At 43.5% G+C, this 15,055-nt stretch overlaps 1 protein-coding gene across 4 annotated transcripts in view; it reads left to right on the forward strand.

The window, feature by feature from the left end:
- The first annotated feature begins 751 nt into the window (after positions 1-751).
- Positions 752-15,055, forward strand: part of mpped1 (metallophosphoesterase domain containing 1) — a 42,927-nt gene continuing 28,623 nt past the window's right edge. Inside the window, exons 1-3 of one of the 4 annotated variants that reach the window (XM_049007467.1) lie at positions 752-1,099; positions 4,706-5,068; positions 6,911-7,092. In XM_049007467.1, coding sequence (XP_048863424.1) covers positions 4,914-5,068; positions 6,911-7,092 — 337 coding nt within the window. In that variant the 5' untranslated portion in view covers positions 752-1,099; positions 4,706-4,913. Of the gene's footprint in view, positions 1,100-1,270; positions 2,107-4,705; positions 5,069-6,910; positions 7,093-15,055 lie in introns of those variants that run through there. The other 3 variants (XM_049007470.1, XM_049007469.1, XM_049007468.1) reach the window with 3 other exon arrangements.

A 15,055-nucleotide genomic window follows, 5' to 3' on the forward strand; every position in this document is an offset into this window, starting at 1 on the left:
AACCGAGGTGAGCTTAACCAAAGCTGCGATTGTATATTTTCTTCGTGACTCTTTGCATTTTACAGACCTCTAAACTGTATTTTTATGTGTACAACTGAATTGTATAAATTTAGCTTAAAGGTACATGCCTTTAACAATTTATACCTTAGAACGAAAACTTAACATTTATTATTCGGGTACAACTGTACGACAATGTATTGTAAGTCAGTCCAGTGTTGTGGGGGGAAATCTTCATTCATTCCATTGGGTTACATCGTCAAAATCCGATATGTCATTGATAGTAAATAAGACGCAAAATATACGACTGAATAGCTTTTAAATTATCATTATTGATACATTGAATAAAGAGTAATACAAAAAAATACTTTTTCAGTGTTGGTTTCCTTTTATGAATGTAACTTAGCTAAATCACCGGTTCCGATTTAGTATTGTACAGAGACCAAGAACGCTTCTTTTTTTGCAATAGAAATGTTATAAATTACATGAATGTCTTAAGTCGTTTCGGTTACTGTTTTTTTTTTGCACTACTATTCCAGCAAAATAGTAACTTACCCGCATGCCCACGGTGCGCCAGATGTATGTTTTAAAGCGTTTATGAAAACGTGATAAAAAAAATTACTGTCGAAATAGAGATTTAGTTTTTTACAGTGATGAATTGTGCATGACTATTGATCTTCAGTGTATCCATGGCAATAAAATGTATGTATTGCTGCCGATTTTTTTGTAAAATGTAACAGCACTCTAGACTTCATTAGCATGCACACTTAGTGCACACGCGAGGCTCTCCCATGCATCCAGCCGGCACGGAGGCTTCACTCCCAGTCTGACTGACAGCCCCGGCTTTAACATCTGCGGCATTACTTTGGGTTGACCGTCAGGGGGCGCAGTCACACAGACAGTGACAGAAAGAAAACTCAAGCGCTTTCGACTTTGAAGGAACAAGCGCGGACAGTTGTAACAGCTGTCCGCGATACGTCGTCATTATATTGCATTTCAGGAATGTGGAAGTGGGTAAGATTAAGCGCTGATGACATTTAGTTGCGGTGCAAACACACTGAACGGAGGGTAGATGCTACGCAGCGCACGGAGAGGAGAAAAGGTGAGATAGTTACTGTGAGTTTCAGCGCAGCTAGGCAATGCGTTCTGCCATCCTGTTGTCAATTAAAATGTAGCTTTGTATTAGTGACAAATGCAGAATCTATCAATGCATTTTCGGACCTGGATAATCGGTTTTAAAAACTGAAGTGGGCTAAACGACACAATTACATTCTTACTGGAGTGCGGCACAAATTATGGAATTATGGATCGGTCGCTCCTGCAGTGTACCTATGATGCAGCTAGCTAGCTATGTATCACAACGTGCTAAAACCTATAACTGAAATGCGTAATTAAAAATGTATATGTAACGCGAAAATGCTAAATACTGCGAAATTTGTATTTACTTCCAGGATATGTCGTAGGTAGACCGTTTTTGTGCTGACAGATGTACGGGCACATGAAACTCGGCTGCACGCCGTCATATTGTGGATATACTGCGCACACGAGGTTAAATAAACCAGTAGCTGTAGTAAAATAAAACGTTAGTTTCCTGTAGTAATAAAACACGTTTTTAGGACCGGACCGGACAGTGGAACATGCTTGTCGGTTATCGCTGAGGCGCCGCTTTTGACACAAAGGAAACTGACGGCCAGTTTTAATTGGACCGAAAACGGCGAATGTAAAGCAAGTTTTAAAAAAATCCTTCTCCTGGACCCCTCCGCGACGCGTTCAGCGGGAAGGGATTAGACGGGTTAGTACAGGGGGGCAGCTTATGAGTTGCCGCGGTCGGTCCCCGGTCTCTCCACCCACCTCGTTCACATTTTGACTCCGTTCGTCCGGAGGTGGAAAGATCCAGAGCCGGAGCGCGAGACGCAGCGGGGGGAGTGTCTGACTCTCCAGCGGAGTGCAGCGCGAGGCGCACGTGAAGCGAAGCCGTAGCGGGAATCTGCGCGTGGGGGACCGTCAAGGCGATAGGTGTGACCGGCCGGCGCGTGGCGGCCGCCCGGTATTCCGGAGCGGTTGGCCAACAGTTTTCGGGAAGCTTTTTGGGATAACCCAGGCTGGCAGGTAAGGCGCCCATGGGTCCGGTGTGCCCTCGCGGGTGTATTCGTCTCCTCTTGTATTTTGCGTGGAAAAAGTAAAATATGTGTCAGTGCTCCATCCCCAGCACGGACTTGCCACATTTTCCAGGGTTTTTTTAGAGACACGAGAGGCTCGAAAAGAGAACCGTTGTTATTAGGTCAGGTTACGCAAAAGTGCGCGTGTTGCGCCAGAAGTGGAGTCTGCTTCGGACACCGGACACCTGGCCGCGGCTTCCCTCTCCACGCGTCATTTACCGTACTAATGTGTTTTTGTACGTAATCGTTGCCACAAAATACCTAAAGTGTTTTTTTCCCTGGGGGGATACGTGTACACAATTCTTAAAAAAACGAATTCAGATATTCTAGATTAATTTTATCATAATCTTCCCGGGTTGAGCTATAATCTACTATTTAAGTAACTTTAAAAGCGCGCATCTTAATATCATGTATAATTTTGTAACCATTTATTGTTATATTAGTCGTGGTTGCCCTTGACATTACTGTGAATTGCTTTGTTTTGATAATATTTACATTTATATCAGTTTAAGGAGCATGCCAAAAGTCTTGTTCAAAACAGTAAATTACTAATGCAGTAGATGCTTGAATACATAAAATGTTTAACTGTGATGATTTGATCTGAAGCTTTTACACAGTATTAAGCAATTGACCTAGTCATTTATATGCTTTTTAATGGAAAGTAATGCTACTGATTATAGGGTAAATGGAAATGCTGTTACATTCAGCAGCACATGCATTAATGCCCATGAGCGCAGATAATTGGTTTTTTTGGGGGGAGGGGATTTCAATTTCATGTGACAGTTGACAGCCTATGTGACATATACCTCGTGAAAAATAGCTTGTGCCCCACGGTTGCATGTAGACGGGGAGCTCACATGTAAGCGCAACGCAGAACTATGGGTGTGATAATTGGGCTGGACTCGGAATCAGAAACACATGAGGAGAAAGAAAGGGGTTATTGTCTAGAAATCAGTTTGGCCCTGAAAAGCATGTTGTTACCAGGAGAGGAGAGTTCTTTTGTGCTCCAACTTAAGTTGAACTGGAGGTGGAGTGAAAACCTCTGGTTCAGATTGATGTCTGACTTGAAGGGAGTGAGAATGCATGTAGAAACCTGTGAAGAGCAGCATTAAGCACGTTCTTCAGGGTGCTTGTGTTTGTTGTTAAACGTAAAGTCTGAGTGTTGCCTTTAAAGAGTTTTTCCTGTAGCGTAGCTTGATGTCAGCGGGTCAATTTTTCCTTAAAACCCATGAGTTTCATATCAGATGAAGGTACTGATTCTGCAGGTGTCCATTCATCTGGATTGGATGAAAAGGTCTTGGAAGCTGCAGGAGCGATGAGTAGATAACCTCAGTTCATATGATATTGCAGCTTGGACCATTCCAACATCTTTTGTCAAATCCAGATATGGACAAATACTCAGACACTGTCAGTTAAATGTCATATCAAACTGCAATTTATATTAGGCAAAAGTAAAATTCCATGGTTGGAATTAAGCATGATTCAATAACATGTGTTTTTTAAAGTTGATTATAGATTGGTGGGGACAAAACAGGCTTTTCCTCCTGAAGTACATGCTTCACGTTATCAGCGCCCGTGTGTGTGTCAGAATATGTAAATATATAAACAAACAACAGTTTTTTTTAAAAAAGTGTTTTATTAACCATTGGCATCAATATTTGTTCCACTTGATCAAATAGACATTTTCATTTATATAAAAATTTTGCATTGAAATGAACACTACAAAATGTGTAATAAGAAATCTTGCAGCAGACTTCAGTTTAGAAAAATTAGGGTTTCTAGTCAGAACCTTTTTAAGTCTGCTAAATATTCTTCAAGCCTCTGCATTTCTGGGTATCTATCACAGAAGTATCTAATCACATCTACTCTGTTGGGTGTTCATGATCTTATGTGGCTGTTTATGACTTGACCTGATCACATCACAGCCCTGTATGCACAGTGCATTACCAGACTGAATGTAACTCTTTGGATTAAAGTAATTTAACACAAAGGAACCTGCTGTGGGGAATTTGTGTCTGCATGTGCCCACTGCATCCACAGTGAGCAGGGAAGGTGTTAATTATGGGCTGGGTACTGTATTTGTTCTGCAGTTGTAGTACAGTCGCTTTTTTCTTTTTCACCCCAGCCCAGATTTCATGTCCATGTCACACTGTCCTGGTATTCAGGCTGTCGTCATGACAGGCATCATTTAAATAAGAGGCTGTGCGGAGCTGAGGTTCGTGGTTCATCTTCTCTGCAGTGACACTCGTAACTGTAATGGATGTAGTCAGGATTTGTTCAGGATTTGCTGCCGAATCATGTCGCTCTCCGGCACACAATCTTTTCCTCGACTCCGAAGTATTCATCAAGTCACTGAGTCGGAAAGATTCCTAATGAGCTCCCAGAGCTGAGAGTGTGTGAGCGTGCGTCTGCACCCCCCACCCCCCTTGTGTGCGCTCGCATATGCCCCCCACCCTCTCGTATCTTCCTAAATGTTGTTAAATGAAATCGTTGCTACATAAACAGATCCTCTGAGCTGTACACTCTTTTTTGCTCCTGTATGCTTCCAGGTTTGTGACAAGGAGAGGTGCCCCAGGGACATTGCTGAGAGACATGCTCATTGCGTGCACTAGCAGGGAGGGTGCCAGGGGGAACTGCCACTAAGCACACAGGAGGACCCCCACCTCCTGCAGCGGCACGCGGAGAGCGAAGGCTTGTTGTCTCACCCCTGTGCCTGGCAGCCCCGCCGATCCCGCGTCACCCCATCCTACAGCATCCATGGCCTTCACCCTGTCAGAGATCATGGCTGCCCGGCGGCAGCAGCGCGGCTCTAGGACGGCGGTGGATGTGGACGAGTACAGCGCCAACCCCACGCAAGCTTTCACCTTCTACAACATCAACCAGGGGCGCTTCCAGCCTCCCCACGTCCACATGTAAGACCTTGCTCTGCTGGGCTCTAGAAATACCCCGATTCTTCCCTTCCTCTCACTGCAAGACCTCTTTGCTAGCCATGTAACATGTCTGCAGATGACAACCTTGTTGCATCCTTCCCACCCCCCATCTGTGTGTGTTCGAGCCACAATGTCTGTGCACGGGCCCCTCCCTTACTCTCTCAGTAACACCGCTCTGTGCCTCTGCTTTCCTTGCTGTCCCTCTGCTCCCAACTGGAAGGCCTGCTAACACAGGTTGAGCCCGCTGGTGCTAAAGTGGGCCAGGCTTATTAAGAACTGTCCCATTCCCTTGAGCCGGCCACGGCCACTTAGGATTGGCAACTTCCCCCCGAGACTCGTTTTAAATTGAAAGTCCAGACACAAGTGGACAGTGTGTGATAGCATTAGGGACAATGGTTGTTAATAATAGCAACGCCAGCAACAAGTGCAAGTAACAGTGAGTCGTGCTTATGCATGGTGCTCTCTGTCCTGCTTTTGGCAATACTTTTAAAGGGTGAGACTATTTGCATTCCTTTTTTTTGTGCTGTTCATCTCAAGGAGGTCTGTGCCTACCAGTAGACGACTATGAAGTACTGCATGTTTGCTGAGCAGCCTTTCTGGCTGCTGGCTTTGGCTTGCATTCTTGCATTTAAATTTGTATCCCGGAGTTTCAAGTCGTTACAATGAACGCATAGTATAATGAATACAAGGGGTCAGAGGATTACTTTACAGGAAAGGGGAGGTTATTAAAAAATGCAACGATGTGCATAGTTTTCTTGAACGCTGTATGAAGAAACTTCGGAGGTTCACTTTTATTTGATTAATCTGCGAGTGTGTTTCACATGTTTGGTATTTGGGTCACATGGACATTTATCTTGTGAATAATATAGGCAAAGGTAACATTGGTCGGTTCCTTCGCTTCATGGATCCCAGTTCCGACTTGCGCTTTATGTGCAGATTTGAGCACCACTGTTTTCCCCCTGGGTTAGCTGAAGCTTTTAGCACGAGTTGGCTGGCGAGTTAATCTTGATTGAGTATGGAGGTCTCGAATCAGCGCTGGAGGCTGACCTGTGGCCAGAGAGCTCTTGTTTGCAGCTGCGGGATTCACCGCGTGTAGCGCAGAGGTCAGTGTGTGGGGGGCTTGTAACTGAGCGCCTCTATTGCTATGACCCAGTTTGCTGGCCCGCTCTGCCGTGAGCCGGCCTTGGCTCTCGTCCATATGCCTCTCGGGCAGACCCATGGAGGACTGGGGCCCGGCTCGAGGGAGCCTACATGGCGGTCCAGGCCTCGATGTGTCCATTGCAGCCTACAGGCAGCATCTGCCCTCAATGATGGTGATATATTTCTTAAAGTCATAATGCGTGGGTGTGCGTGTATGTGAATGAACGACAGAGATGCACGTCAAAACCAAATAAAACATGGAGGAGTGGGATTGCTCCTGCAGTTCTACAGCGGAATTTCGAACTCATTGGGATTGCCACCTGGTACGTTTCTCTCGGCTTGTTGTTACGCCAGACCTTTGACAGAATGTGTCAGCCGGTCTTGTATTGGAGGGGCTGGACCTTCAGCGTAATTCTGATGTGATTTTTATGGTCAGTTTTTTTTGTTCTGACTCGATCCCAGTAGGGCCCTGGTCCCAGTCTGCAACAGGGAACGAGGCAGTTCATGCATCACAGTCAGGAGGAAAAATGAAGCTGCATATTCTCTCTGAGAATTACCATGCAACGTATGCGGTGCCGTGTAATAGGTGGATGCCTGCTTTACCTGTGGGATGTTTTTTGATCGTCGCGCTTTCCTGTGGACTCAGCTCTTTGCTCTGTGTGTGCCCCCCCCCCACAACTGCAGGGTGGAGCCCCTGCCCCACGACACGCCAAAGCCACCCGGCTACACGCGCTTCGTCTGCGTGTCAGACACCCACTCGCGTACTGACGGCATGCAGATGCCCTACGGCGACGTGCTCGTCCACGCCGGCGACTTCACTGAGCTCGGCCTGCCCAGCGAGGTCAAGAAGTTCAACGACTGGCTAGGTAAGAGGGGCAGCCCCGTTTTCTGTAGCCTCGCTGCATCACCCCGACAATGACCAGCCTTCTCAGAACTAGCCTGAAACATGAGTCATATGTTGAGATCACCGTGCAATGCATTTACCTAACCAGCCTTTTATTTATTATATGCAGTGTATATTTAACATATTTTTGGTATTTTTTCATTTAACATAACTTCCGTCCACCTTTCCACCTCTTACTCTGGTCAGAGTCATGGGGGGGCCCTGAGCCTATCGCTGGCAGCATAAGGCACAAGTCTCTCTGCCTCCTGGATAGGGTGCCAGTCCATTACTGCCAAGTTTTTTGTTGAAGTGTAAATAATTACATTAATCATCCAACAATACAATTACAGGAAGAGGAGAAAAATCAGACTACATAAGGACACTGGGGGGGGGAGAAATATAAAAAATATTTTTAATAAAAGTATTATTAATCTTAATAATAATAATAATGCATACATACATACACCTCACATATACACAGTTCTGTGTGTAAAATTAACGGTCAAGACAGACATCAAATAAGTTAGCAAACGATTAATGGCAACACAAGTCAAATATCCACAACCCCTGTCTTGACATGAATATCTGTCTTGCAAATGTTTCTTTTTTAAATATGGGATATTTAAAAAAACTGTAATTATTTATAACAAATTATATATTTAACATGGGAGCAAATATAATAATTAAATTAATGTCAAGAAAAGGAAAAAACAAAATGCACTATACGCTAGGGGAATGGGGGAATGCATTCTCTGTTGTGCTATCCAGCCAGTGGTGTTTATATGTGAGTGAATTCCATCATGTAAAAATGTGTTTTCTTTGAGGTTAAATAATTCTGTTGTGATTGGAGTAAGAAGTAACTCCAGATTTATGTTTTTCTTTTATGATGCAGTTTGTTTTTCAAGTAAATTATATTCCAAAGGAAGATTCGTCCATTAGGTGCTTAAGTTTTTAGATTTTCCAGTTCAATAGGACAGATTTCTTGGTGATAAAGAGATTAATAAAGGACTTTTAAAATTTTCTGGGGAGAACAATCTGTGTTATATCACCAAATAAGCACAGAGATGGAGGTAATGGGATCCTACATCTCAGTATAGATGATGGCATCAGAGTTACTGCTGTCCAGAGTGTGTGAACTGGTTGGTAAGTCCACATAGCGTGGAAATAATCACATATACTAATACAGGAGCTTTGGGAACATACATCTGTGTCGGCAAGGCCCATTTTGAGCTTTTTCTGCTGAGTTTTAGGTGTTATATAACTGACTTCATACTGAATTAATTGAAGGTTTGTATTGGTGGTAGAAAAACAATATTTTTAAATGTCTGTGTCCAGAAACCAGTAGGAATTCCTAAATCGTTTTCCTATTTTGTTACTGGTACTGTTGAATTGTCTGAGCTTGCCAAAAGTCTATAAAGTTTAGTGGTCAGTTAATTATGTAAATTAAGAATTTGTCTGGCTAATTTTGAATGGTGAAGAGGATTGTGTGTGTGTGTGTGTGTGTGTGTGTGTGTGTGTGTGTGTGTGTGTGTATATATATATATATATATATATATATATATATATATATATATATATATATATATATATTTGAATCTTACATTTAATGATTGCTTTTAATTGTTCATAGCAAAGATATTGATGACTTTCTAATTCATATTTCTGGGTTATGTTTGAAAGGGTTAAGGAGCGGTTATCGTTGAAAAGGTGGTGAAGATGGGTATTTCCATTGAGAGACATACAGAGTGATGTTACCTGCAGTTAATTTGTTTGATAGTTTTATTTAAAAATTATGTATCTGAAACGGAGATATTCTGAAATTCTCGTTGTTCAAGTCCACGAGTTATTAAAGAATTGCTGTTAAATGTATTTAACTATGTAATATAACTGACTAGTTATAAAATAAAAAATAAAATTGGTGCTTCTAAACCACCATGAGATGTTCACTTCTGTAGTGCTGAGAGTTTGATTGTCTGTTTCTATAGTAAAACTTTGTGACAGTGCTGCCGAGATTTGGACCATTAATGAGGAGGAGAGACACGGAGCATTAAAGAGGGAAATGATATGGGGCAAGACTTTCAGTTCTGTAGTAGCAGTTTGACCTGTGAGGTTTAGAGAGAGGTTGATCCACCGGTGAATATCATCTTAGATTGTTTTTAGTAACGGTTTGTAATTGGGGTCAAACAGCTCCGATAACCTCCGAGAAAGATTAATACCTTAATATTTCCAGTATAAAATGTGAACGAGGACTTAATGCTTGGAATCCTACAGCTCTTATCAACATAATGGAAGTGTAGTTGATTTGCACCAGTTAATTGTACGAGAGTTTGTCTAGGGAAGTTAGTGATTACAGTCAAAGTTTACGAGTTCATTGTTTGGATTCCAGTGATTTGATCATTCTGTCTTATGGCTGCTGCGAGAGGTTCAGTAAAGATGGTGAAAGTGGACATTCTTGTCCGATTCCCTGGTAAAATGTAGAGCTTTTTTTAAGCTTTGGGTGAGGTATATAATATTTTAATCCAGTGATTTAGCCAAAGCCAAATTTTCGTAATGTGCTAAATAAAAATAGCTAGTATACTTTGTCAAATGCTTTTTCAGCATCTAGTGATAGGATTAAAATCTTGGAAAGTTGCTGCTGTGAAAGGCTGATTAGATTAAATAGTCTCCTCATGTTATCAGTTGAGTGTCTGTTCTGTATGAATCCTGTCTGATCTGGATTTATCAGCAATGGGGTTATGGTTTCCAGTCTAATGGCCAGAGCTTAGCGAAAGAGGGCGATAGCTAGAGAGGTTAGTGGGATCTTTGTTGGGTTCTAGAATTTATGATATACCTTCTGTATTCATGTATGTGGGAATTAATGAAGTATTTTTAATGACAGTAAAAGAATAACCCAGGAATGTGTGTAGAACGCAGGAGGAAACTCATCAGGGCTGAGTGATTTGTTAGTTGTCATTTGATAAAGAGCGTTTTCAGGTTCATCTGGAATAAATGGAAAATCGGTTGCATTTGATAATTCTTGGGGTAATGAAGGTAAATGTATTTGCTCTAGAATTTCTCTAGAAAGATTGTATTTCTGATAGATTGGTTTTAAAACCTATTGGTGTAGAGCGTATTATACAAATGTCTAAAAACAATATAAATTTCAGATGGATTTTGAGTTATTTTACCTTAAGTTATTGATATAATTATTGCTTTATCTAATTGAGTGCCAGATAGCTACTTATTTTGTTACTATATTCAAATTGATCATACTTAAGTTGTTTTTATTAAGAATTGAATTAATTTATGTAATATTTCTTCTAATTGTGTTTTGATATTTAATTTAAGATTTCTTCTTGGATTGTCCTGAGTGTGAATCTGTTAGGGATTTAAGTTACTGTTCTAGGTTATTTCTAAATGATGTTGCTGTTTTTGCTTGTATGATGATTATGAAATGATATTTCCTCTGACCACAGTTTTGCTTGTTTCCCATAATACTGAAGCTGAGGATTCTGGAGAGTCATTTATTTCCACAAAATAAATGACCATTGTTTTTTGATTAAGGTGTTACAGTCGGGATCCTCAAGTAACGATGCATTGAAACGCCACCTATTGAAGTTTTTAAGGGAGAGCTGCATATTAATATTCAAGGATACAGGGGCATGATTATAATCGGGTGTATTGTAGTATGCAGAACTTTAAGACTAAGTGAATTACTAGTTAAAAAATCAATTTCAGAACTAGATTTATGTACAGATGAAAAATAGGAATATTCTTTAGCGGGTGGGTTTTTATTTCTCCAAGTATCGGCCAAGTCCGTAATCAGTCATGTATTGTTTTATTATCTCAGTGCCAGATGACTGCCAAGTTTTAATAAAATGTTCTGACAAGCAAATGACTTATTGGTGGGCGAGAGTTTGTCCCTAATCCCATGTCGTGCTACACCTGCATCGTTTATTCTATCACTATATGCATTGACCCACATAGGCCACTTGTTTTTTTTACTGGATCTTCATGCTCCAGACTTCGACAGACATGTCCCATTTACCGTACACCCTGCACAGTGTTTGAGTTTAGCACAAGCAGCTGAAGCTAAGGAAAGAGAAGGGTTGCGGAAGGTGGTCTGTGAAGGTTTGTGACTGAGCGATGTGGGTCGTACGCGGCAAACCCCCTCTTTAAGTTCCTTCTACCCTCCACCTTAAAAACCTAGCATTGCAAAATGTTCCTCATAGTAATTTGTCACCAAGTGTGTTCTGTTTGCCTGGTTTCTGACCAGTTTATGGTGTTTGAGGATAGTTAATGGGTGACGTGCACCGCTAGCCTGTGTGAGCTCGCTCCCCTGCTCTGACCCAGCCTGTGACACAGTGCGAGGAACGTGACTGTATCGCAGGCTCTGCAACTCGGTGAATGTGCATTACTGGGGAAAATGAGTGGTTATATTTCAGGCCTTAAGGGGGGGGGGGTTGCTCGGTGGCAGCCCAATATTCTCATACCCCTGGGGAGTTTAGGACCATCCCTCGATTTGCTGCCGTCCTGCCTCTTACATTTACGCCTGTCCCCTCATAAATATGTAGATCACTGGATCCCTGGCCCTGTTGGAGGTTGGATGTCTTTCTTTGAACGAGTGATATGCTTTGAACAAGTAGGAGCTGTTATTTATTTATTTATTTATTTCCCGCACCGCTGCTCCCCCCCCCCCCCCCCCCCCCCAAAGGGACGCGGTCGTTTATTTGAGTGTTCCAGCTGAGCGAATCATTCCACACGGCAAGCACAGCAACGGGTCCTGATTGACTTTCTCCTCTGCGTATTTTATGCTCACGTGGCCAACACTGTGTACCCCCCCCCCCCCCCTTTTTTTTATTTTTCGACTTGGTTTGTGAGAAGGCCCAGTGGCTCACGGAAGCTTCTTGGAGCTTAGCTAGTGCAAATGCAGCTGAATGTGAGTGTGCAGCTCTGACTAATTTCAGTTTTGGGAGTGAAAGCTGGTTTTACTCTTTCAATTCAGTTAATTGCTTAAGAGATTAGATGTAAGAAAAGCTTGCTCGTACACCAGTCCTCTAAAACTAGCTTTGAAGATCCCTGTTTCACCTAGTAGGTGTGCAGCACACTTTCAGGCAACGGAAATATATAGAGGTACCAATAATGTTCTCATGCAACCTAGAGTCAGTGTTGGGGAATTGCATAAATCCTTGGTGTTCCGTGCAAGAATTTACATTCGGTTTTGTCCATCTGTTTTTGCTTTGAGGTCAGTTACGGCCTCAAACGAAAATACAGGCAGTTGTTTTAGCAGTGACTTAGAAAGCAGGCAGCAGCATCAGGACCAGTAGCAGCTGGAGACCACATTGGCCAGCAGCATCGGGCTGCACTTGGTGGCTGAGGATTAGGGGGCGGCTGGGAGCTCTTCCCTAGCAGCCACCGTTCCCTCCGTGCTGTTGCATTCTGGGGTGGCATGCTGAGAACTTAAAGCTACAGTTGGTGCATAGCAGGCTTTGTGTGCTTTGTAGCAGCATCTCCCAGAAACCGCCCGTTCTGCCAGGCCTTCCTAAGGCTGTTTTTCAGCAGAAAGCTGTGAAATCGGACTGGACGTCCCCGTCTCTCTGATGTCCGGCTTTGTTGTTGCCAGCCTGAGTTTTTTTATTTTTTATTTTTTATTGTTTTGTTCTTTTTTGAATGTGCACTGGGGCCTCATTCCATTGCAGTGTTCAGAAACGTCTGCTGGAACATGGTACGTTCTAACCTGGAGCGTTCTGGTCGGGTCGGATGTGTAGACAAGGAGACAAATCATCTCTCCGTCTGTCCTCGTACAGTGCTCCAATCAGGCTTGCGCTCGGCTACAAACAGTGGCTGCAGAAGCCTGTTAATGCTAACATTAGGGAGGGTATGACTACTCCCAGAGCTCTTTACCTGCCGCGGTGAAGTAGGATAAAAAGCTATTCAGATGGAGGGTGGGGGAAGGCAGGAGGAGTGGCACAGAGAAGGGCCTGCAGAGGTCCCCCCCCAGAGGCTGGCAGAGCCGTTAGTTTGATCTAGAGGAGGTGAAAGCGGCATCATGGGTAGGACTGTCTGAATAGCACAGCCCAATGTGCGTCATCATTGGCTGAAACATTTATAAGGCTGCGTCTGAGTGATTAAATCAAATATTTCCTGTCCTCCTGCAAAGCCTCGTTCCCTGCTTTTTCACAGAGCAGTCCCAGCGCCTTGCAGATAGGGCTCTGTCTGTCTAGGTGGCCGATGTGATGGCGTGCTCCTTAGGTTATTCAGCACCCGGGCTTTAAATCTACCCGGCGCCCTTCGTCCATCAGGTGTGTTAGTGTGAGGATGAGGACACGGGTGGTGGATGGTGCAGAGAGCTGGCTCGTTAAATATGGATCATGCTGTGCTGCAGAGCAGGAAACTGTCTCCATGCCTCAGTTGCCCAAGAAGCCGCTCTAGGACGCTGGTGGTGCTTGTGCCCCCCCCCCCCCCCCCCCCCCCCCCCGCCAGTTCCGTTCTGTCCTGTAGGTAAATTAAACATGCACAGCCTGTGTGACGCAATAGCTGCTACACAGCCGGCAAGGCAATAAGGGTGACATCACGATACCGTGTCAACGAGGGGACACCTCCCTCCCCCCCAAACCAGGTGCACCTATCTTAGAGCCCCCTGACCCTTCTCTACCCCACACCATACAGATTTTCAAAAGGCTTTATTTTGTTCTATTGCCTAGTAGAGTAAGATGGCCATTAAAGTTTAATGAGTCGCTTCACTCCCCCAGTAGGTTCCAAGCTCCTTTCGCGTCTTTGCTGTCTGTTTTCCTTCAGCTGCTGCTGTTGTTCGTGCTGTTTACTCAACAGAGGGATTTGCTGCAGGATTTAATTTGGAAAACTTGACACACTTTTTCTCTCTTTAACATTAAAAACAGAAGGCGTTGCGAGTCACTGTTGTTTTGAGGCCCGGTCTTCCTCTCTCTCTCCCTCTCTCTTTCTCTCTCTGTCTCTCTCTCTCCTTCTCCTCTCTGTCTGCCATCTCTAACTTTCACTACTCTTGTGTATTTCCAGAGGCCCATATGTTTTTTTTTTCTTTTTATGTGTTAATATTGAATTCATCTGAGCATTTAATACAGTGCAGTTCGGTTTTCCTGTCTGCCAGCAACAACAAAAGGAAGGGAAAAACTTCCAAGACAACCTCCTGTCTTCTGTTACCCCCTTTTTTTTACTTCAGTGGTGTTTTCTAGGGAATATCTGTCTCGGAGTTGAATCCCCCAGCATGCTTGGTGTGCCTGTTCCTCGGCCCCCTGTTTCTGTGTGCTGCTTCTTCTTCCCTCATTCTCTTCCTCATTCCATTTTGGATCGTGCCGAAGGGTCGCTCCAGTGTTTGCGTCTCCTAGTCCCATGCGGTTCACGGCTGCACACGCAGTGCCTCACCAGGAAAGTCCAGGCCTAGGTGGGCCGGTTCCAGCAGCGGAGTTTATTCATCTGGAGGCCGCTGGGGTGCTTCGCATTCCCAAGGGGTCTGCTTGTGCAACTTGGGGCCCCTGAAGTCATCTCTGTGCCAGATCGGTTTAAGCTGCTTGCGTGGCTTCGGCCCCTCGCCATGCAGACCGTTTATTTTTGATCAATTAAGTGAAATAAATCTGTTGGGTCATTGGCTCGTGTATTAGAAACAAAGAAAATAGAAGCCAAGTGTGTTTCAGGCTGTTCGCAACCACCCACAAAATGTCACGCTGTTATTTTTTAATCATTTAAATGTATATGTCATATCCAATAAGTGTGGATTGACATGCAGGGTGTTTTCATATATATATATATATATATATATATATATATATATATATATATATTACACACACACACACACACTTGTATATTTAATTCTTTTGGTAGGAAGCATTATTAGTCGTCTTTTGTATGCTAAACTTTATGCCAGCGTTTTAGAAACATGCATCAACTGCAAGAAGAGTGTTTCATGGCCCTTGCTCCTATGCAGTTGC

The sequence above is a fragment of the Brienomyrus brachyistius genome, chromosome 3, assembly GCF_023856365.1.
Source record: "Brienomyrus brachyistius isolate T26 chromosome 3, BBRACH_0.4, whole genome shotgun sequence".
NCBI classification, from domain to species: domain Eukaryota; kingdom Metazoa; phylum Chordata; class Actinopteri; order Osteoglossiformes; family Mormyridae; genus Brienomyrus; species Brienomyrus brachyistius.